This window comes from Dendronephthya gigantea, unplaced genomic scaffold, assembly GCF_004324835.1.
Source record: "Dendronephthya gigantea isolate DGI-Jeju-01 unplaced genomic scaffold, DenGig_1.0 000028F, whole genome shotgun sequence".
In the NCBI taxonomy this organism is placed as follows: domain Eukaryota; kingdom Metazoa; phylum Cnidaria; class Anthozoa; order Malacalcyonacea; family Nephtheidae; genus Dendronephthya; species Dendronephthya gigantea.
In genome coordinates this window covers 1,236,583-1,259,503 of record NW_021163038.1, presented here as the reverse complement: position 1 = coordinate 1,259,503, position 22,921 = coordinate 1,236,583, and the positions used below count along the sequence as shown (strand labels likewise).

Genomic DNA, 22,921 nt, shown 5'->3' with positions numbered 1-22,921 from the left:
TCTTTGGAAATTCTGTTGACGCGACAGTTGCTTAGTAGAGTTCTGAGGGATGACGTTGTTTTGATAAGATTTTGTTTTCCGTGGTTTCCTGTGATCTTGTTCTCAATGGAAACTTCGGAATCGCTGTTCTCAAGATTGCAATCCAACAATGGCCTGGCTGTGTTTGTTGGAACTTGTGTGAGTTCACTCGCGTGGTCAATTAAAGGTTTGTTCTTGTAGGAAACCTTGAAAAAAATGCAAAAACGTCTCGGTTTTAAGATTCCTTAGACCTATATCCAGTATAAGTTAGCTGAGATCTCCTTTTTAGTAACATTCCATTTCAATTTATAACTGACAGAGTTATCCAGTATAAATTAAAGTTAGTTTAGTTTAGGTTTCCTCCTGTAGTAACACTGGATCAATAAGAGATTACTCTTACTGGACCTCTAGGAAGAACAGTTTAGAACTGATAGAACTATCCAGTATAAATAAAGTTAGTTTAGTTTAGGTTTCCTCCTGTAGTAACACTGGATCAATAAGAGATGATCCTTACTGGACCTCTAGGAAGAACAGTTTAGAACTGATAGAGCTATCCAGTATAAATAAAGTTAGTTTAGTTTAGGTTTCCTCCTGTAGTAACATTGGATCAATAAGAGATTACTCTTACTGGACCTCTAGGAAGAACAATTTAGAACTGATAGAACTATCCAGTATACCATCTTCCATGCAAGATCTTTCTTCAGTTTTCTTTTGCTTCCTAAGATTGCTTTAACCCAGGAACGTGGTGACGTAAATCCTTCTCCTCCAGCAGAGATGATGGTCCCTTTGTCCGACAACGACGCAAAATATCGCTTGCCCTTCAAAAGAGAATATTCCGTTTGAAAATATGCATATAACGTGTTTAAATTAGTGCCAGAGTAGCAATAATCTACAATCCTGGCCAAAACCATTGACTACACTCAAAATGATTTGTAATTTTTTATGCAAAACATCAACATTTCTGTCTCGACTTCCCCCCCTCGCCCCCCTAATCAATGTTGAGCCCATGCTGAATACTTGAATGAGTTCTGACACATCACCCAACATTGATTTGTGGGGGAAAGGGGGAGAATTTTGAAATATATTCCGTGACTACTGACTGTAGTGGCAATTAACACTGAGTGTCGTCAATGTTTTGACCAGGATTGTAGTTATAACTTCTCTTGACTCTACCGAGCGGTTTGAAATCTTTGAAACGATTGTTATGCTTGTTTTTCTTAGCATGATAAAGTCTTTTTCTACGGGAAAGATCTTTACCTCTGAGGAAGCTGTGAGAACGTTATTTCCTGGCGCAAGTACGCCTTGTTTTAGTAAGTTCCCTAATGTTAAGCACGACTCCGGGATCTGTTTTGCCAATCGATTTGAAACTGTTTCCGTTTGCTTCATTGCCTGTGAAGTCGGATTTGCTGACGGCTGGAGTAGATTGGCTGGCGTTTGTGGTCTTTTGGCCACATGAGGATCTTGAGTTTTCGCAAATCTGCTTTTAGAAACGCTACCTGGATTCTTGATGGTCGAAGAAAGAAACGACTTGACGGAAGACGGTTGAGAATTGCTAGGTTTATTCGACGATGTATCAACGATGATTATCGGTGTCACACCTGCATTCTGATAAGCCGTTCCTGATGTGGTTCTTTGAACCTGTTGAGCTGTTTGCTTTGTTGCCATTGATTTTACAGACGATTTTACAACGGAGCGATTCAAATGAGCATCTTGCTTCGAATGATTTCCCGAACTACAAATTTGTTCCCTTAAACGTAAGTCGTTCGGTTGATTTTGGAGTACAATGAATTTCACGGCACCGTCTTTGACAGCTTTTGTAAAGCAAGGATTTGATGCGTCTGTTGTTAAACCTACGATCCTCGGTACACCTTTTGAAGCATTTTCAGATGTTTTCGTCAACATTTCAGAACGACTGTTCACGGCCGTTTGCCCGGCATGAGCTGGAGCGGACACGCTACTATTTGTTGACGCTGTTGGATTTGATGTTGAAACTAATGATTGTTCTGTGTTCCTTGCCCTGGAAAACATTAACACAATGTATAAATGCAAAACTCGAAAACAAATTTCAAAAAGATATAATATATACATGCACATTTTGGCAAAACAAATTGATAAATAACTTTCTGGTAAACAGTGAATTTGAATTGTTATTGAAGAACAAATTCACCTTTTCTCTTTAACTGTTTTAAATTTTTGAACCAGGCTTCTGTATCTTTTAAAAGCGCCAAGAAGATTTCTCTGCCTTTCCGCCAAATTCAAAATCAATAACTTCTTTTCTTCAGGAAGCTGTTGAGTATTTTCAGCATCGCCACTTGAAAGAACCAGTTTTCTTTCAACTTGATTCTTACGATTGGATTCTACCAATATCTTCTGAACATCGGCTAACTGGGATTTTGCATGTTGAAATGAGATTTCTAGATTGTAAACACCTATAAATTGCGAGGAGAAATGTTCAATAACTGCTGTTGCGAGAATGTATAAAACATGGGATTGATGCGCGCTGTTTAATACCTGATCTTGTTTCCAAATCTTTCACAAGCTGTTCCAAAGTTTTCAATAAATTTTCTAATCTGTCATTATCGTTTGATGTTGGTAATTCTACGATACTCTTAGCGTTGCTAGTTTTGCCATTCCCGTCGCGACCTGCGTCATCTTTTTCATCGAAACCTTCTGAAATCCCAATTTGAGCTTATCGTCAATATCGATTAATCTATAGATACTCGGTTAAAAAAAAAGGCTAAATATGTTGTATTTCAAACTTTATTTATCAGAAATTTTAATTATCAGAAACTAAACAACAAGGCGACGTACCTTTACGCTTGAATCCCCGGGCATAGAGTGGGAATTCCGGTGAGACATCTTGTTCTGGACTCGAAGTTTCCCTACTGAATCGAAACCAATTCATTATCAAATCTTGAATGTTATTTTCCAAACAGATTTGAAAGTTTTATATAAAAGCTAGTTTTCCTTTCAAAACTGAAACATTGAATTCGTAAAACTCGTAAAATTCTTCCTCAAAGCAATCGAAATGATTATTTACTAAAATGATTCACGATATTTTTAATGTTTAATGTTTTTTACCTAGTTTCTTCATCCCTTTGTACCAAGATATTTTTCGGACTATTTTTGCCTTTTTCGGATAAACGAATGCTTGCTTTTCCTGGATCCCAGTTGCTCAATATCGATGGAGAATTTTGCGTGTTTTCTCCTCCACTTTCATTGCCACAAACCGTCTCGTCGCTGTCGCTCATAGCTAAAAATTAAGGGGTTTTATTAGAAAATGTGAACTACTTTTTTACGCTTTTTTTAAAAACATTCTTGTTCATTCTATTTGGAAATGAGACACTTCATTTATACAATATGAAGTTTTGCACAGCCACCATCCAGGTTATTAACAGTTCAGTCAGACACTGATCTGCAAATTGCAAAATGAAACTGGATGATCGATTACATTCCAAGATGGCGGTCGCGAGTGACCTTCCTACAGAGTTGGTTACTCGACCTTTAAGTCTTGTAGCTCTGAGCGGTTTGGACATCGCGGCTAACACAGCTCACAAGAAAATCTGGGAGTCATTCACGTTAAACAGACAGCCCGATCGGATCTCGCTTGCATTCACACTCGTTCCATATGACCACCAATTTCCGAAGTGCAAAGCCAAGGTGGGTACTACTTTTCATAATTAAAGAATACTATTAATATCTGGCCTTCCTGAAGATTGTTTCCTGGAGGAAAATCCTCCCTGATATGCACGTATCGTGACATACCAGCTTGATCGCTCCCTTGATCGCTATTCAACATTTCTGTCAGCTCTGCTGCATGGAGACTTGCATTTGCAATATTATTATCTGATTATTATAAATATTATGATTATTATCTTTTAGAGGACGAATTACGACTGGTATTTGCCAAAAGGCATCTTAAAAGCTAAATGGATGCATAAACATTTAAATGTCATTCCTGCCGCTGTCATTTTCTTCTTTGATCTCGAGTGGGATAACTTAAAATGGAAAGAAAAACAAGCAGAATGTTCAGCAAAAGTTACACAGATAAGGTTTGATGATGCTGTTTTCTGCCATTTAGTTTTCTTTGTATTGCCGAGTCTGCCAATGTGGGTAATTGTAGTGCAGTTAATTCTGTATGATTGTGATGAAGCAATTTGCGTTTTAATAAGTTGATTGATTGTGCATTCAACTTTAGGAACAATTTGCAAGGCCGGAACACTCGAGTTGCAGTAGTTCTCATTCAAAAGAATGCTCCAATCCCCCCAGGTATTGCTTTGGATGTCCTAAGCTTGCATGCAGAGATAAAGGATTGTTTTTCAACTTTCTAGTTTTACAATCTTGTAATTTGTATCATTTTAAGGTGAAGATACGCAAGTGTCTGAAAGGGTTGCAGCGCTCTGCAGTGCCTGTGATTTGTCGGCAAAATCTCTCTTCGTCTTGCCGTTCACTGATCATATGGTGAATTTGAATGGCTATACAACCAGGTAATTTCATTTAATCTAATGTGTATACATTATGCAAGTGCTCTTCTATTGAGTAGTATAATTGTCTGGTGTATGACAGAACAGAGGCAAGGTAACATGGGGTTACAATGTTCTTCAATGTGTCTTGTGTCTTAATTAGATTGGAAAGCGCATTTCATGAATTGGCTCAGAATTATTACCAAGGAGAGGCCAAAAAGGTCAAATCACATAAGGTATATACTATGCAATTTTCATCTAATATTTTAATATACTAATGTAAAATTCAGGTTTTATTATTAACATTATTTCATGAATATTATTCTATAGGAATTCCTAAACAAGTCTTTGCATCAGGTAATAAAAGCATAGTCATAGTTTGGGTATCAAATCTAAAACTGTCTATATAAGAAAGGTTTACTTGTTATGTTTGTAATAAAATGCTCTCTTTATTTCAAACTTGTTTTGTAATTACGAATGGTTGGATAACCTTATTTCAGCAATTCTTTGTCCGACATCAATTCAAGATTGCCTTCTTCTCAGAGATACGGCAGGATTCACACTCAGCTTTGAAGTAAGAATATATAAGATCAAACTGAAATGAATATTGCCTGCTTGATAAATCCCCATGTATACCTGTCACTAATGAAAACTCTGTTCATATAAAGCATTTGATTTAAGGGTTGTGTATTTTCACGTGTAGACATTACAAGCAAGCCTACTCGTTGCTCACTGAGATCAAACAAAATGAAATGAATATTTTGGAAATTAAAATTGTCGCTGGATTTATCAACTATAAAGTATGAAAGCATTTCAGTATATTCAAGATAAATTAAAATGGAGAAAAAAATGAATAAACAAGAATGAATGAAATAGCAGAAAGATGATTTTTATATCCATGCTCTGAATTAAATCATTTAGATCTGCCATTTAAGCTTTCGTCTCAGTGCTCCGCTGGATGCCATTTCACAGTTTCGAAGACATGTCGACTTTTTCAAAGAGAAGGCAGGAAATCCTGAACTGGCTTTTGAGCATTTAGCCTGGCTGTCGAAACAGTGAGTTGCTTTTGGAGTGTAACCATTTCTTATTTTGATGAAAAGACAAGATCATTGATATGATAGTTTTGTAGTAACCATAAACTACCAAACCTTTTGAACGAATGTGATTTTTTTACTTAGATTCAGCGTTTTCGGTGACTTATTCGATGAGGCTATAAAGAATGGATTGACGGCAATCCAGGTTTGAATCATTGATCCATCTATCGCCTGCCCAATTTCGTTGACTGACGGCAATTTTTTCTGCAATATTTAGACACAACATCCTGGGTTCTATTATCAACAAGCTGCAAATCACTCCGTTATAAGACGTCAGCTCTCAGAGGGTCTTTGCCATCACATTGTAAGTTTACTGTTGTGGATGTTGACCTTGAAAATAACGCAAGATATGACATTAAATAGTTTTTCATTGGGATTTTTTTGTAAAAACTATTTCTTTTTCAGCCCCCAGACACGGTGTCCTTCGATCCTCTGGAGAAAACCGGAAATTTGGAATATTTTGGCCAGCGACCGTGGAGGCAACTCCACCAGGGTATGCTCTTTCCCAACGAGATTTTGCCCGGCTCATGCATGTGTGAATCGTCTGACTGTTCTTGTCCTTTCCTTCAGGCGATAAGCCTCCCGACCAGACGAAAGAAAATGCCGGCATCTTGGCTCTACAAGCACAAGAAACTATGGTCGATCACTGTGTAAGCAGTACGCTAAGAAATTCAATCAGATTTTAGCCTTCATTAGTGTTAAAAAGTGGAGTAATGTACAGTTAGGTACAAGATAAAACATACTCCAATAAACAACGTCTTGTAAACCTAAGAATTGTGCTTTAAAACAAATGGTTTTTAAAGATTACTTTCTTCGCCTCGGAGTATGTTTTACCTTGTTTTACCTTGTTTTTTGCTGCTAATTATCTGTTGAGAATGCTTTTTGTGCAGTTAAAAAGCGGCGTATTTTTTGGTTTTCAGTGGATAATAATTCCGTTGCTGAGTAATGCCGTTTCACAGTTCAAGAAATACAAATCTCCAAGAATGAAGCGTTTCCTAAGTGAGTAAGAGTTTCTCAACTTATAACAGCATTCAAACTAAACCGAATTGTAACGAAGTCTATTTTTACTTCAGTGGTGCAAATGGGTGAAGAGTACTACCATGCAAGAGACTATACGAAGGCTTTAGCGTAAGTAAACTGGTAGTTTGGTCAATATTGCCAGCGAAACATTCACATTGTGTTCACTTTTTGGAGTTTATTTTGTCTTTAAACGTCTGGAAATTGACAACCAGTATCATTTGTATAAACTTTTAGTCTTCTTGGTCTTGTGACCAGTGATTATCGCAAGGAAAAATGGTGGTCTTTGTTGACAGCTGTTCTAAGCACTTCTTTAAGGTAATGTAATGTGAATATCTTGGATGAAATGTTATTGACAAGATTTCTCTCATTATTCGCTCCTCAAAGCTACATATCGCTTCTTCAGTCATCGCGAAAAGTGTGTATTTACGTGCCTAGTTTAAAAGTCGGTTCTACGTGTCTAATTTAAAAGTATTTTTTTCTGTAGATGTGCCTATCTTTTGGCGAACATACAAGAATATTTAACCATTTGTATTGAACTAATGGGTCAATGTATCCTTTTGAAAGTTTGAAAGCTTATATAACTATAAATGAACATTGTAAAACGGACGATCTATATATGTCTTCATAACGGAGATCTATTTGACCTAACTGGATGAACAGTTGTTTTATGCTCCTTTACTCGTCCTAAGATGCTCTTCATTACTCCGATGAAAGAACCAGGATTCAAATGAATTTGATCCGAGTGATATCGGTAAGTGGAAGCACGTGTACCACGTTCGTGAACATCCAACGTACAATCAAGTTTTCAAAGAAACCCGCTAGAAATGAATACATTCCTCCGCTAGTTTAAACTCTTTCATTCAACAATAGGGTGACTCACCAGACCACGAACCAGGCTGTGATGTCGAAGCAATCGAAGAAGCGAAGGAACATTGGAAAGCCTTGATGAAACAGGGACCCCATCTCATTAATATCCAAATGTCTAACATTGCCTCCTTTGGTGAGCGAAATATATTTTTGTGTGATGTTCTTTCCAACCAAACATCTTGGGCGCTTTCAAAACGCCCTAGTTTGGTATAGTTCAGTTTAAACCTTACTTTAACTAAAGTAAAGATTCTCTTTTTCAATAAAGATTCTCTTTTTCAATTGTTAATTCCATGTCTTCATCGTTTTCAATAACGGTCGAAAGATAAATAGCCTATGTTTCTTAACTTTCAATAACTCATCAAATTTCCATATTTTTAGTGGAATGCAAAGCCATATTTAATTCCCAGTCCGTTTCTGCGGATTGCTATGTTGCCCTGGACATTTACCTTAGGTGAGGAACCTATCAGGGAGCACCGAATTTAAGCCCTCAATTCCGATTCAACTTTTGGTGTATGTGATTTATGGACTTGGCCGCCATTGCTGTCGAGCTTCTGACCTCAACATACACCAGATTGTGTGTTTGTACCTCGTGATAACCATGAATTTATTCTTTGACATGACAGAACGACCAGTCCATTTCCGATTCGCTTCAACAGTCTTTCGGTTCTCTTCAATAATCAGAATTACAACTCGTTATGTGTCGTGAACGCCCCTGGTTCAAGCACTTCTGAAGTTTCTGAAGAGGGTGATCTGTATCTGGAGCCAAGAAAGATTAAGAAAATAAGTTTTTCCTTCACCCCCCTGCCCGAAGATGTTGAAAAAGTTATAGAGGTCAGGTTTGAATCAAGCTAGTTTAGTTTAGGTTTCCTCCTGTAGTAACACTGGATCAATAAGAGATGATCCTTACTGGACCTCTAGGAATAACAGTTTAAAACTGATAGAGCTATATCAGTATGGAATAACAACTTGTATCAAGTTGTATGAATGTGATTCTCTGAAATAGCACTCAGGTAACTGCTCAATTGCTTTAGGTTACGTCTGTGGTTCTTGAGCTCGGCTCGAGGCAGGTGTGTTGTGGTATCCTGATCTGGAACGGCGGGGGTGGTAACATTGCAAATAATTCTGACTCGACTCTCGTCAACCTCGGTAACCAGAACGATGAGATAGCGAGCGTTGGTACGGGGGAATGGAACCGACTACGTATTTTATCGAAATTAAGGTAGGAAATTGCATTGTGAAAGTTTATGATTCAGTAAGACATTTGACGGTCTTGCAACGAGGTCTTCCAGACATTTTGTGTCCTGTGTGTTCACTCAAGTACTGTGATAAGATTTGGTATTTTATATTGCATTAAATAGTCTGTTGGTAATGAGATACTTCATGTATACAATTTATTCCAGTGTAACTCCACGTGAACCGTGCGTGGACATCGCCTTTGAACATCAGCAGCCTTCGTTGATCGATGAAATCTACCCGCTTCAGCTTCGGATAAGTAACAAGGAAAAAACGACAATCTCAAATGTGAAGTAAGTATTATGCCTGTGGGCAAATCCAGCTGAGTGTCTTGTACTGTACTTATGTCAATCCTTTGCTTATTATTTTCTATGATTTTCAGGGTAGAAATTCAAATGGATGCGGAAAAAAGCACTACAAGATCTGAACTGGGTATTTTACAACGCAGAGTTTGTGTTCAAAAGATTCAGTTTTCCATTAGCGATTTTCTTCGCGCGAAGCAAAAGTTTATTCCTTTGTTTTTGAGAAGCAAGAAGTTGCTTCCCGCCAAAAATATCGCTTGTGGAAACCTGTTTCGTACAGCGAGAAAACTTTAACGAATATTTTTCTTTCTTTCCTGTAGTCTGGATGTGTCTGGACAAGCCGGATTTTGAAAACGAAGAAAAACACTCGCAAACGTTTGAAATTTCGGAGATTTCTGACAAGGTTGGTGTTTTTCTAACGTTGCATTGCTTTCGTTGACGTCAAGGAATTGGGCTTACAAATTCTGATATTTTAGATTGAACGAGAACTGTTTGCAAAGACCTCTCAAGCTGGTAAAACGGAACTTTTGGCAAAGGTTAGCTTGAAGACAGTCCGTGACAGGTTTTACACATATCTTCAAGTGAAATTTTTCGCTTTAATGTTGAAAACTTTGTCGCTGACGTATTCGATCGAAATTGATTGAAATTAAGAGTTAACGTATTGCATCTTACCTTTGAACATAAATAAATTACCTTTTTATCAGGTTGTTTACGAAGTTGAAGTAACTGTGGGAACTATGGGTCATGTTGTGAAGTGTTTATGTTCCAAGGTATTGTGTTTCGACTTCAAGTCAACATTGATCTTGAGCATTTGAAGTCACTGCTGCATTTCTATTCTCTCTGTTTTGTTTTAAGACTGTGGCAACGACACTGGAAAGTGTTCATCCGTTCAGAACAACGTGTTCTCTCGTAACTAAGGTAAGATACTGACCAAGGTTTTGAGTGTTCAAATACAAACAAATATACCGAAATAAAATTTGTTTTTAAACTCACTACAACTTGACAAATAAACAGCCCTTGGCCCACTTTGCATTGACTCAGATATTTCTCGACTAGGAATTTTTCAGTTTGGACAAAATTCACGAGGGGGAGTTGTTCATGTTGCTTGTGAATATAAAATGTTCCTCGCCATGGCCTCTGACCGTGATTTCTTGTAAACTGCAATTGGTATGTATGTTTAGTAATGAATTGTTTTTCTGCCGTTACGTACAACAGGATTCCCATAAAACCTTTCAAGGGCTTTGGCAATGGATTTTAATTCTTATATTCTTTCAAGTCTTGTGTAAAATTCTTGTATTATTTCAAGTCAAAATTCTTGTATTCTTTTCGTTACACTCGAAATTTGGTGATCACGGCGTTGCTTTCTCAATTTATGGGATTTTTATTAACTACTCTCGATTTGTTGTCATTGAGTTGCCAAATGAGGCATTCAAAGTGCTTGAAAAGTTCTTAAATCAATCTTCTTCGATGTAGCTACAAACTCTATAACAAAGCAGACATTTTCGTTTATAGAAAACGTCTTTTCATCCCATTTAGTCAAATGAAATTCAGCTTGAAGATGATGATAGCGAATCCCAATTATCCGGAGGTGCAATACTTTGTATTTAATAACAATAATTTTTAATACTTATTCTCAATTACAAAGTACGAAAGGTTTATATTATAAATTAAAACTATAATACTTAAATAGATTAAAACTACTTGAGAGGATTTCATTTCTTAAGGCATCATAATTTGATCTAGATTGTTCATTTCTGTTAATCATTATGTTGTACATCGCATGAAACATCGTCTTGAACAACATCAATTTATACCATCTTATTTTGTTGTGTTTTTTACATTTAGTTTCTTTGGAAAATGATGAATCTGCATCGGATTGTTTTTGTCTGATTAGTAAAGTATCCAATAGCGTTTCACGATCAATTCACCTCGGCCAGCTTCAAATTGAATGGAAAAGGTAAAAAAATCGTTTTTACTAAGGTTTTTACTAAGAGGTTTTTTACTAAAAGGTTTTTACTAAGTTTCCATCGACTAGCTGCACGGAAAGAAATATGGCCGATATTCATAACAACTTGAACATCTACTTAGAGTCGAACAAAGATCTGAACTACCATCAGTTGTAACTGACATTGATTTACCTTCAACAAGCATCGAGAAAGTGCCCCTGTCTATCCACACAGGTATTAAGTCTTCCTTTATCGTTTTTTCGTAGTGTTTTGTAGGGTTAACAGGGATAGGTAAGAGCCATCCATTACACGACCCTTTCTATTCCTAGATGTACCTCCTTATGGCACGGTCCGTACCGCGTTACCCTTGTCCTATACTTTGTTTAACAAGACAGCTACGGTGCAAGAAATTGAGGCAAAGGTTGAGCAAAGCGAACACTTCATGTTTACTGGAAGTAAAGAGGTCAGTTACTGTGATGTGCATTCTCGTATCTAGAGCCCGGCTTCTTACGCGCGGTGGAGGAGGACTCTGGGTGCAGAGAATTGATGTGTCCATGAAATGGAATCACTGTTTATTCCAATAGAACAGTCACTTCACCATGATTTCTCTTCAGATTCATTTTAGTATCCTTCCGTCAGCTAGCCATACATTAGACTACAAGCTGTTTCCGCTAGCACCTGGCTACGTTACGTTGCCAAGGTTACGCTTAAGTCTGGCCCGTTACCAAGGTGACATTGACATGGCAGTCAGAAACATGATTCCTTCCCATGTGTTTATCAAGGTGTGTGCGGGATTAGACTTGTTATTTCAATGTATGAATCTTTCAAGCATGGGACTCCAGGGAGAACAGTTTAGAAAAGTAGAAAACTGGATCAATAAGAGATGATCCTTACTGGACCTCTGGGAAAAACAGTTTGGAACTGATAGAGCTATCCAGTATAAATAAAGTTAGTTTAGTTTAGGTTTCTTCCTGTAGTAACACTGGATCAATAAGAGATGATCCTTACTGGACCTCTAGGAAGAATAGTTTAGAACTGGTAGGGCTATCCAGTATAAATAAAGTTAACATTCTATAAACGGCCATTTACTTCTAAACCATTTTTATAGCCCCCTGGAAAACTTTTCCAGGAAAAGAACTGGTGACGTGAGTGACAGGTCTCAACGAATCATTCAAAACGTGCCCTAATTTCTCATCGAAATGCGTGAGTTACCTGAAAATATGAATAGGTCAATAACGGCAGATTACAACGATACCTGATTCGAACGATTAACTAGGTTTTGTCAACAAACATTGGTATCGAATTTCTAAACATTTAGCTATCCTGGAGAAAATTATGTACATTTAAATATAACCCATCATTATGGTGGCCCATTGGTATAGTGGCACATGAATGCCACCTATTGCTACTTAGGTACCACGGTAATATAGAAATATGTTTAAATATAAAAATATATTTAATTTCAAATATATTTTTATTTAAAAATAAATTTAATAAATATCTAGTATCGAGGACGCTTCATACTATGATCACTTATATTTGAACAACATGACGTTCTGCTCGAAACGTAAACAAAAATGAAAGTGAAAATATACAAACCTTAAAAACAAACACAAATTCTTGGAAAGAAGGAAAATCCTCGGTATCAGCGATAGAAGTTTCAATTTATTATGTTTATATTTTAAAAATTCATCGAGTTTAAGAGGTTCATCAAGTTCAAAAGTTCCTTCTTCAGTTTCCGTGTCCTGGAGACGTGTAGAGTCGATTTATAAACGGTGTATTTTTATGGGACAGACATAGATCGTGGTTTTAAGGCTTTTTTAGACGACAGATTGGAGAAAATCTGAAATATACTCGGCCAGCAAAATGGATGATGACCAAGCAGAAATCGCCAAAAGGCTTTGCCCGACCTGGTAAGTGTTAAGATACAATCAAAGCACAATAAATTTCAACCGGTCTTTATCTTTATATTATATACTTCGTCTGAAAGTTGATCTATTCCTGTTGTCAACGCCACATTCGTTATGCCTTTTGTATTTAATAGATTTAAATATTTAGTAAATTTTCATCTAAATATTGCGTCAAAGATCATGAATTTTTTGGCTTGATTACCTGTTAAAATTACTACTGCCTTGTCATTGATAGGTTTATAGATCACCTTTCATTTTTTTTATTAGGATATTTCATTTTCAATAGCCTGGGTAGATATACGTCAGTATTTTCAACAGCTCTAGCTGTAGAATAAAGGTTTCTCAGTGTCAGATTATTCATGAGGTGTTGACAAGAAAAACTTTGGTTGCCAACACTGTTCAGTTGATCTGTAAATAAATCCTTGCGATTCAAATCTTCTTAATTTATCTACGATATTACGTACTGTTTAACTTAATGACATCTGAAATCATCATAGTTTGTCCACACTATTTAATATTTCCCCTGCCAAATATATTTGTGAGTGTTGGTATACCTAAAGAAATATGGACACAGAGCAAAAAAAAAGCTTCACCTGCCCTGCTTATTGGGAGACATTCCTTTTTTCCAGGCAGGCTTGCCCCTTTTAAAGTTTATTTTCTAAGTTTGGTATTGGTAAACTCATGATATAATATGGAAACCCTTCATTCCCCTAGTGTTACCATGCTATAATATGAGAAAAATTGAATTGAAATAGAATTTAAGTAAAATTAAATTAAGGTTTACCAAATCACATAAAGTGTATACAAGAACATTATTTTCCTTCAATTTTCAAGCAAACAAGATATCCCAAGTGCTAACTATGATATGCATGCCATACATTGTAAGAGATTTCTGACAACCTGTCCACAATGTGGAGAATCTGTGAACAAAAACAGTCTTCAAGAACACATTGATGAGAATCATGTTGAAGTAAGTCTTGTTGCTTTCTTGCAACTCAAAATATTGTGTTCTTTAGATATACTTTGTGTAACAACCTGCTTATATACAGGTGAAATGTGATGTATGTGGAGAAAGATTAGAGAAAATGGACTTGGAAAGTCATAAGGTAAGCATTTTGGCTAATTAAGTTAACCTATTAACTGGTGATATTATTCAATGCCAAGTGGATATGTCTGGTTTTATAAAACATTAGAATGCATGCCCAAAATAAGATATTTGGATCTTCTCTAAACCTCTTAGACATCAACTTGTCCAAAAAGAAGTGTGAACTGTAAATATTGTGAGATAGCAATGCTTGCCTGTGAGATGGGTGAACATGAGGAGGCTTGTGGCAGTCGTACAGATGAATGTGAAAACTGCAAGAGAAGGATCCTGCTTAAAGACCTGGAAGACCATATTGCCTCTGGCTGTGAAACACCACATAAAGAAAATGACAAAAGCACGCAAGATCCAGGTGGAATCGGCAAGCCAGAGAGACTTATAGGTGGTGGAAATGAGCGTTGGTCTGCTACTGGTGGATACGGATTCCCCTTCCACCCACAGTTCCAACCGAACTTTTATACAAATGAAGAAACAACAAAAACCTCTGATCTTCTGAATAATGGTCCTTCCAGATTCACAAGGCCTGTTCCAACAGCCATGCCAAGAAGACTCCCTCCTACCGAAAGACAGTTTCCCACACCCCAAGACTTGAACTCTAGACAAATCCCCTTCAATAGGAAATCCCGTGGGCCTGTTTATGCAAAAGCAAAAGTGTCCAACGAAATGGACACAAGTGAAGAGGAGAGAACTGAGGTTTTTAAGCGATCATCTCGTGGAACCTACAATTCTAGTTCTGATAGCGATGAAATAGGAGCTACTTTTGATGATGATGAAATGAAGGATACTTCAGGTAGAATGCAATGGCAACATATTTGTGGGAATAAGTTGTGTGTTCATGCACGTATTCTAAAACGCATTACATTTGTGTAACAGAACACAAAGCCAGTGTTCGTACATGAGCTGATTTTAAACCTCGTTTTTTGACATATATTTTAGTGCCTCAAATATTCGTACTGAAAATTAAAACTACTATATTTGTAGTGAAAATCTTCAATGTCTGTTGTTTTAGCACCAAAACCGTCTCCTGACTTGACAGACGAAACGTTTCTTCCTTGTGAATTTTGCAGCGAAATGCTTCCCGCCGATTCGTTGAACTTCCATCAGGTGAAGTTGTTGATTTGACTTGTCATTTCTGTGACGTGCCATGTTGATAAGGCAATGTTTTCTCACTTCAGGCAAACTGTGACCAAGTTCCACCAACCCCTCGCTCACCATCTTCTCCAAAGTTTCAACGGCTGTCCTTGGGCCGCCCTTTTCCAAGTCGGGCGTCGTCTTTTGAACCTTACCTTGGCGAAGCATCATCCATCTCGAAGGGGTATCCATTTCGAAGAAATATTCCAGGTTTGGTCTGACTACTAGTTTTTATCCAGTAGGAAATGGGTAGTGCTTTATGGTGGGGACACTTAACCCCCAAAATCCACAGTGACAGAAGAAATGGCCTTTTTTAGAAGTCACTTTTCCACTAATCTTTAGATTTTCGATGACATTTGCCGTTTTTCAAAATACACCATAGGAGAGCTTTTGGGTAGCGTTTCGTTGCTTGAGTCCTGTCTTCAAAACAGCGATGAAGGTTTTGATCGTATCGGTTATAGACCATACAACCCGCCTCTAGTACATTTAACCCTCTGCATGATGATGTGATGTGTCCAGGAATGATATATTTTTTCTTTCTCAGACATCGGCGCGGGATCAGGTCCTTGTGAATTTTGTTTAAAATCTTACCCCTTCGTTGATCTTGCCTTGCACCAGGTGGGTGATCAGATCTTTGTACTGTGTTATTTTTATTGAAAAAGTTTTTTTAATCAGCAAAAAAGTATCGTGTCTCATATGTTAGGAGAGCTAAATTATATTAGGAGATTATTATTCAAAAGGGGGTTATTGAGTCTCAAACATGCATGTTATAAGAGTGTTAAATAACAATGTAACAATGGTGTTACAAAGTGTTTAATAATACTGTCATGGCATAGAGTGGACTGAAAGGTTCCAAAAAGTTGCAAGCTCCTCCCAGCTCTGGAAGCCACCTTAAGTCTATATCAGTGTTATCACACCATTCTAGGTACAATGTCCTCTTAATCCAAACCTGCAAATTGTTGAGAAGCCAACTATTTCACCACCTCCAGAACGAAAACGACAAGACCCAGATGTGTTGCCATCACCTGATCTGCCAAAACCTTACCTCTCGCCTCTCAAACAGACGAATTCTAGTGCAGTTTCCAAAGCGGCGATCAGACCGAGTCCCAATATCGAAGCGCGATCAAAACGCACACTGGCACCAACCTTTTTGGGCAACGCGGCGAGCACACATTCGTTGGTTGCAAAAAAAACGATCCCGCCAGATCAACAACCCACCCTTAATGATCCTGGCAATCCCTGTGTGACACCAGAGAGGAAGCCTCGCCAAAATAGACGAAAAAGCAAGCCTATATCTAAAAAAACTCCAGCTACAACAAATTTTCGCGAGGTGAATGTTTTAGGTGGTGAGGCCCAGGGTCGAGGGAGGCCTATTGGATCTTTACCACCCAATCGGGAAACTTTTAATGGTTCCATTCGTGGTCCATTGTTAAATAGCAGTCCATTTTCAGGCCCAGGGATAAACGATGAACATGCTGCTGATATGAAGTATCTGTCCCATTCCGACAATCCGCGAACCACTCAAACTGCGGGCGTAAACCAAGGAGGAAAGAATCGAAACCCGCGTGGATATGATCCTAAGCGTGGACAGAATTCTAAGCGTGGACAGAGTTCCACGCGTGGTCAAAACTTCTCGCGGGGACATACTCCAAAGGGAGGGTATAATCGCACACGTGGACGACCCTATGGTTCAAATACAATCACCATACCGGCGAGACAAACTCGAAGCAACAATTCTCGGCAGGTCAGCGGTATCAGCACTGAGGACGAGCCAGCAGATCTCGCCGTACAAGGTCGACCTTCAAGCATTGAGCGACAGCGAGGTTCTGGGCAGCGGTTAGGTTCGGGAGACTCTCGGCAAGGCATCGGTCGAAGTCGGCTCTGCCCTCCTAAAGATAATAACTGGAAATGAATCTTAGGTCAAAGTTTTCATTAAGAAATTTTTGACGGATTTATACCAGTATGTTAACAATAGTGAATATATATTGAACGTAGTCTAGAAAAGAGACTTCGTCAATAAGTCATTAATGTCGGTATCATACTGTTTAAATCTATACTGATAAATTCTTAGCTACATTTTTAAACCCTAGGCTTAGGTAAGAACTAACTCGGCCATTTTCGGTGTGAGTTGTACTAACCAAATCATAATAATTTATTTTCGGAATCTTCGATTCATTTCCTTCGATAAAGGTGTACAGTATATATCTTTATTGTAGAAAACTTCATTTTTTGACTCAAAAATATGAAAGACGTGACATATAGTCATTTAGGTGAATTTCAAATACTTTTTGTGCCTTGTTTCAAAAATATATGGAAAAACGTCATTTCCGGTGTCTTGAAACAGTGAAAAGATTCATGCCTATGGCTATGGATTGCAGTTCTTTGCGACAAAAATATGATACATTTCTTTTGAAATTCGTCAGAGATTCAGAATGCACCTGTTTCAATCTGTTTTAAAACGAATGGGGTTTTCAACTTTTCTGAAGTCTGAATACCAAAAGCGAGGTTTTATTTCAACCGGTAATTCGCTTCACGATAAACATTAAACATTGAAGGTTGATTTGTGAGACGATTAACTGAGGTTAACTGAGACGGCATTGAAGCGAATCTCTCTTACAACGGTTCTCTTTACAAAACTATTCAAATATAAATGAATTTTAAACTAGTAGCTACATATAATTACCAATAGTATAGATTAAAGTTGAATTATATTTCATTGACTCGTAATGTTAGAATATAATTGACATTTAATTTACTAAATGTCTAAAATATAATGTTGGTATACATATTATATTGTATCTGTTCCATCAGACATGAAAATCTTATGAAAAATATGCTTATTAATTGTGAAAAACTTAAGTGGTGAAAAAAACTAAGTGTGTGCACTTAGGCATATTGCCAATTTACAGACAATCGTTGTTTAAATTAACTTCATTTTAGATTACAAATGAACGTAAATGTCTTCAATTAATTTGTTTTGTTAGATAAACGAAATCAAAGCTAGGAGTTTAGAGTTTTAAGACCCCAGCGTAGAGTTAGTCAAACGTGTCGATTCTGCACGCGATCACGTTCAGCGTTCGTCAAAATGCGTCTCAGTGCAAAGGATCCTTTGTGAACTAATGGCGCTGATAACATTCTGCAAATATCAGCGATCGCTTTAAGTTTACGTTAGACGTTGTCTCAAACGTCATATGACTGCATGCATATCATTATCTTCACGAGTTTGAGGAAGTAGAAGTGACAGATGTAGGTATGATAAACGAGTTTTCCTCATCACGCACGACAGTTGTGTGATAGCCAGAGCTACTTACTGCAAGCTACCATTTGAATGCTCATCGCTCGTTGGTGTCGAGTAAAGAAAAGCTTTGCCAAGAGTTTGTTATTCCGATATAATCCAAGCAAGAATTGATCTGTTTCTACTGAGGAATAACAGTTATAAAGTACTGTTTCATTTTTACGTTTTAAAGAACTCGACAACAGAAAAGTGCAATCAAAACTTGAGTTGGCTGAAGAGAAAAACTAAGTCTAAAGTTGAATCTTTTGAAAGCAAACAGGATTAGACGTTGTGCTATGAAGTGGACCATTTTACTGCTGTTTATCCTAATCGCTGTTTCATCCGTCGTTCCCAGAAGAAAACGTGAGTTTTTACCTTATTTTTGTCACATTCTTTAACAACAACATTCTTTGCTACAAAAGGCATTCACAAACAGATTTTAAAAACGTCTATCTTAATATCGTTTTGCTGAGATTTTATATACTATATTTGCATAGTGTTCAAAATAAACGATCCGAAGGTACTCGAAGGTTTCTTTTGACACAACGAATATGAAAAAGCTGTGTCGTATTTTTTTAACACCCTAGTCCAACCCATGTGATAGGAAGTCTTCGCCACTTCATTTGAGTTCCGTTTGGATGTCCTGCACTTGTCGGGTCGGGCGAGTCCCATCATCAATCATATTTTGAACTACTCTTTCGTTTACAAACAAGACACGATTTTTTCGTGGCCCAAGATTGTGATGCATGTTGGTTTAATCAGTCAGATATATTCAACCCCGTTCATGTACGTATATATATGATCACCGCTATCAAACCGGTAATAGAACCGGTTTTATGGAATAAACGAATTAACCAGCATAGGGTTTTAGGAAATTAGGAAGTTGTGTGTTGTTTTCACAAGAAGTCTATAAAGTTTTGAAAGCGATAGGAGTGATTTTGGCACGAATTTCAAGTTAGTGCTTCAGTCTAAAGTTTTGAATCCGAGAACTTTTTCATCCCTTTAAGTTTGACTTTGTTTCCTCATAACGTCAATCTTTATTCCCTTACGGATATCCGTATGAAAGAAATCACTCTGATAGCACAAATATTTCACATAGCGCAAATTTTTTCACGTGTCTACCGAATGAATTCATTTCTATCACAAATCATATGCATGCATGGAAAATACATTCATACATTCGAAAATACATTTCAATAAAAAGCAGTCTCATTATGAACTGACCAGTGTTTTCTTTTTACCCCCAGGGAAGTACAAAAAGGTGAAGAATGCTTTGAAATGTAAGTTCTTATGATTTAGAGAAACTTCTTGAACTGTCTTTTACATCTGTAATTATATCTTGTTTGTCTACGTTTGTATATAATGCCGTTCATAACAGGAAGATCTCTGAGGTCTTGTGAACTTCAAAGTACTGTCAAAATGAACATGATACAAAGTATAGTTTTTTATATGGGTGTGGTGTAGCTCTCTGTAAGCACTGTATAAGTGCCAGGTATAGATTGTAAATTGAGCATAAGTCAAGTGTGCGTAGCGGGTTAATGATTTTTGTATCGAATATTTTGAGAAAACAAAGACATCATCATATAAACAAGCCCATTGAAACACGCTAAATTCGCGTGTGTAAAATCATAGTGATTAAATATTCAAGTGGTTTATTGTTGGCAAGGTCATGAGCTATATTTAAGTCAATGAACGTCATATTAGAAATGCTATTATGTCTACAAAACCGCAACAATTTACGTCGCGGCAAAATTGCTATTTGTGTACTCGATTTCGCCAAGTCACTCGGCACATGATTTTCGACATCTTCCAAAGATAAAGACATCCTTTCGTTTGCGTTTTTCCTTGACATATTTCCTTTGCGACATCCTTGCCAAGCAATTGGAGACAATCTTCTTTTTTTCTTTTGAACAAACACTTACAGCTAATATCTTATAAGTCGCCTTGCTGAGTGAAGTAGCCACGCTTGTGTCATGTTTACACCGACTTTCATTTTCAAAACTTCGAAGAAGAAAATTGTTTAGGAATTGTCTGGATTTGTAAATTTCGTGAACATGTCAAGGTGGCTGATGTGATTGAATATTTCTAATACTATCAACAATAACCGATTTGCATACAAAAATAAAGACAAATCTATACATCCGCACTATTTCTCATCGTTGACAATGACTATAGCCTGAAGGCTTGCGAAGTTTTGTTTGATTTTTATTTTGTTTTTCACTATAGACGTCGGCTGTAAACCTGAGGACAGTATTTGTGACAAACGACCCAAGCGTTTCTGTCGATTCAGCAAGAATTTTCGTTACCAGTGCCCAAGAAAATGTGGCGTGTGTGGTAGGTAAATCTTTTAGGTCTGATGAATCAGTTTCTCGCGATCTTAATATTTGCCAAACGGACCAGCTTTTGCTACCGTGCGACAAGTCGGATTAAAACACGATATATGTACCTGCTTTCATCCTCTGTAGCCCCGTATGAACCACAGTGTCCTAAAGAGCACGTCTATGGTTGTTGTTGGGATGGAAGACCGGCAACTGACTTCAAGAAAAGTAACTGTCCAGGTAATAAATTTTCACAAAATTGAATTCGTCGGCAGAAGTTTAGCCTTATGAGTTTCCTCTAAATCAATAAGAGATGATCCTTGCTGGACCTCTAGGAAAACAGTTTAGAACTGATAGAACTATCCAGTATAAATAAAGTTAGTTTAGTTTAGGTTTCCTCCTGTAGTAACACTGGATCAATAAGAGATGATCCTTACTGGACCTCTAGGAAGAACAGTTTAGAACTGATAGAGCTATCCAGTATAAATAAAGTTAGTTTAGTTTAGGTTTCCTCCTGTAGTAACACTTGTATCAATAAGAGATGATCCTTGCTGGACCTCTAGGAAAACAGTTTAGAACTGATAGAACTATCCAGTATAAATAAAGTTAGTTTAGTCTAGGTTTCCTCCTGTAGTAACACTGGATCAATAAGAGATGATCCTTACTGGACCTCTAGGAAGAACAGTTTAGAACTGATAGAGCTATCCAGTATAAATAAAGTTAGTTTAGTTTAGGTTTCCTCCTGTAGTAACACTGGATCAATAAGAGATGATCCTTGCTGGACCTCTAGGAAGAACAGTTTAGAACTGATGGAGCCGTTTCAATTTTCAAATATCTTAAAGCAGTTGCATTAATTGTGTTTGTTAAACCAGACGAATTGTATATTTATTTGATATTACTACTATATTTATTGATATTTTCCATTCACACTTTCAGCTTGTTTTGATGTGAACGAAAACATTTGTAATCGAACCCATGTTTTACGAGATTGTAACTTCGCCCGCAACACCCGCAAGACGCGGCTGCTCTGCCCGGTGAAGTGTGGGGCCTGTGGAGACTTCGGTGAGTGAATTACAACCTTATAAACCAAAGAATTGTGGGGGAGGGTGAGAAATAGAAGAGTTACTTCACTTGAGTCGGAATCTTTGATATTTGTGTTGCGGGTGGGGGGTTGCTTGAGTGATTTGTGATTTGTTAGTGTGCGTGTGGTGCGTTTGTCTCCAAAGCAAGAAAAAATATAATCATTGGTTCTTTTTAGGCAATGCTAGAGCTCCCCATCCAGCTCGTTACAGAACGTGTGAGGACAAAGACGAGCGGTGTTACAAAATGAAGGATACTTCATGTTGCAAAGACAACGAAATCCTTCAAGATCTCTGCCAAAAAACATGCGGAATTTGTCAAAGTTTTTATTAGTCCTGAGATAAGTGAGAGATCACTTTTGAATATCATCAAAAAGGATTGCGTCAGCGCCCGCTGAAGATTGCTGAAACCAATTTTGAGTTTCCTCTCTGTGACGAACTGTCAGGAGCTAACTATAATATATCTTGAAATGTAAATATATTCATGTTTATACCTATATTGAATTATAAAACTAAAAGTCTCTTTATCATGCATGCAATGAGCTCTACTGTATAATTCAACAAAGCGTGAACTGACTTTGGGGTATTGAAATGAGCGAATAACATGATTATGGAAGTGATGCTGTCATCCCAACAATACCATGTGCTTGTTTGCTTCCATAAAGACGTACTTCATTGCCTCAAAATCATCTCGTGTTTCGTTGAAACTAAGGTAACATGAACCGAACTCAAGCCAACAGCCCCTACTGAATAAACATTGTTCAATTTCACAATGATGTCAATGAATTAACGTGTATACGTTTCTTTTGTTAGACTTTTTAAAATATGATTGCCTCAGGAATTAATCAAAAGCCACAATTCATTTTCAGCTTGTGGGCCACAAGCTGAAAATGAATAGCCCTCGGGTGCGTAAATCCAGTTCTATAGACAATGCGGCAGGTCATCATTGCAATATTTTCGCATATTCCTTCGCATAATGATTTCAATGCTTTTGTTTTTGTGAGGACATGCACCGTCCACTATCTGAATCCTTTATCATGGTCGAGTTAACTTTGCAAAAATATTCAAATGAAACGTATATCGTTTATCGAGACGGACGTGTGTATGTACATGGCTTTTTAAATCGCCTTTATACAGCTATAACTTACAATTATTCGGGATTTT

The 22,921-nt window shown here is 37.4% G+C and overlaps 3 protein-coding genes across 3 annotated transcripts; all 3 read left to right on the top strand.

The window, feature by feature from the left end:
• Window positions 1-3,476: 3,476 nt before the first annotated feature.
• On the top strand, window positions 3,477-12,422 carry LOC114523756 (trafficking protein particle complex subunit 11-like). Its single transcript, XM_028544786.1, has 35 exons — window positions 3,477-3,678; window positions 3,901-4,070; window positions 4,217-4,287; window positions 4,382-4,505; window positions 4,645-4,717; window positions 4,812-4,838; window positions 4,982-5,055; window positions 5,185-5,281; window positions 5,403-5,536; window positions 5,660-5,720; window positions 5,793-5,879; window positions 5,981-6,068; window positions 6,146-6,225; window positions 6,496-6,574; window positions 6,649-6,703; window positions 6,830-6,910; window positions 7,080-7,144; window positions 7,285-7,346; window positions 7,466-7,595; window positions 7,841-7,913; window positions 8,086-8,293; window positions 8,494-8,681; window positions 8,863-8,988; window positions 9,078-9,127; window positions 9,318-9,400; window positions 9,474-9,533; window positions 9,702-9,767; window positions 9,853-9,915; window positions 10,054-10,164; window positions 10,534-10,585; window positions 10,843-10,954; window positions 11,086-11,177; window positions 11,273-11,406; window positions 11,558-11,725; window positions 12,052-12,422. Exons 1-35 carry the CDS (start codon window positions 3,478-3,480, stop codon window positions 12,085-12,087), a joined length of 3,381 nt encoding a protein of 1,126 aa, XP_028400587.1. The 5' UTR covers window position 3,477; the 3' UTR covers window positions 12,088-12,422.
• A 157-nt stretch (window positions 12,423-12,579) lies between these two features.
• LOC114523749 (TRAF-type zinc finger domain-containing protein 1-like) lies at window positions 12,580-17,991 on the top strand. The gene is made up of 8 exons (XM_028544780.1): window positions 12,580-12,856; window positions 13,688-13,823; window positions 13,903-13,959; window positions 14,094-14,745; window positions 14,965-15,059; window positions 15,131-15,296; window positions 15,631-15,704; window positions 16,012-17,991. The coding sequence occupies exons 1-8, from the start codon at window positions 12,810-12,812 to the stop codon at window positions 16,996-16,998; spliced, it is 2,214 nt and encodes a 737-aa protein (XP_028400581.1). The 5' UTR covers window positions 12,580-12,809; the 3' UTR covers window positions 16,999-17,991.
• A 373-nt stretch (window positions 17,992-18,364) lies between these two features.
• Window positions 18,365-22,513, top strand: LOC114523748. The gene is made up of 6 exons (XM_028544779.1): window positions 18,365-18,723; window positions 19,608-19,640; window positions 20,587-20,694; window positions 20,826-20,918; window positions 21,615-21,740; window positions 21,937-22,513. Exons 1-6 carry the CDS (start codon window positions 18,657-18,659, stop codon window positions 22,089-22,091), a joined length of 582 nt encoding a protein of 193 aa, XP_028400580.1. The 5' UTR covers window positions 18,365-18,656; the 3' UTR covers window positions 22,092-22,513.
• Window positions 22,514-22,921: the final 408 nt, after the last annotated feature.

Coding starts and splice junctions, on each gene's coding strand:
- LOC114523756 (XM_028544786.1), top strand. CDS start 3,478: ATGGCGGTCGCGAGTGACCTTCCTACAGAGTTGGTTACTCGACCTTTA. Junction 4,839..4,981: donor TAAACAAGTCTTTGCATCAG/GTAATAAAAGCA, acceptor ACCTTATTTCAG/CAATTCTTTGTCCGACATCA. Junction 8,294..8,493: donor ATGTTGAAAAAGTTATAGAG/GTCAGGTTTGAA, acceptor CAATTGCTTTAG/GTTACGTCTGTGGTTCTTGA.
- LOC114523749 (XM_028544780.1), top strand. CDS start 12,810: ATGGATGATGACCAAGCAGAAATCGCCAAAAGGCTTTGCCCGACCTG. Junction 15,060..15,130: donor ATTCGTTGAACTTCCATCAG/GTGAAGTTGTTG, acceptor TTCTCACTTCAG/GCAAACTGTGACCAAGTTCC. Junction 15,297..15,630: donor ATTTCGAAGAAATATTCCAG/GTTTGGTCTGAC, acceptor TTTCTTTCTCAG/ACATCGGCGCGGGATCAGGT.
- LOC114523748 (XM_028544779.1), top strand. CDS start 18,657: ATGAAGTGGACCATTTTACTGCTGTTTATCCTAATCGCTGTTTCATCC. Junction 19,641..20,586: donor GGTGAAGAATGCTTTGAAAT/GTAAGTTCTTAT, acceptor TTTTCACTATAG/ACGTCGGCTGTAAACCTGAG. Junction 21,741..21,936: donor TGGGGCCTGTGGAGACTTCG/GTGAGTGAATTA, acceptor GGTTCTTTTTAG/GCAATGCTAGAGCTCCCCAT.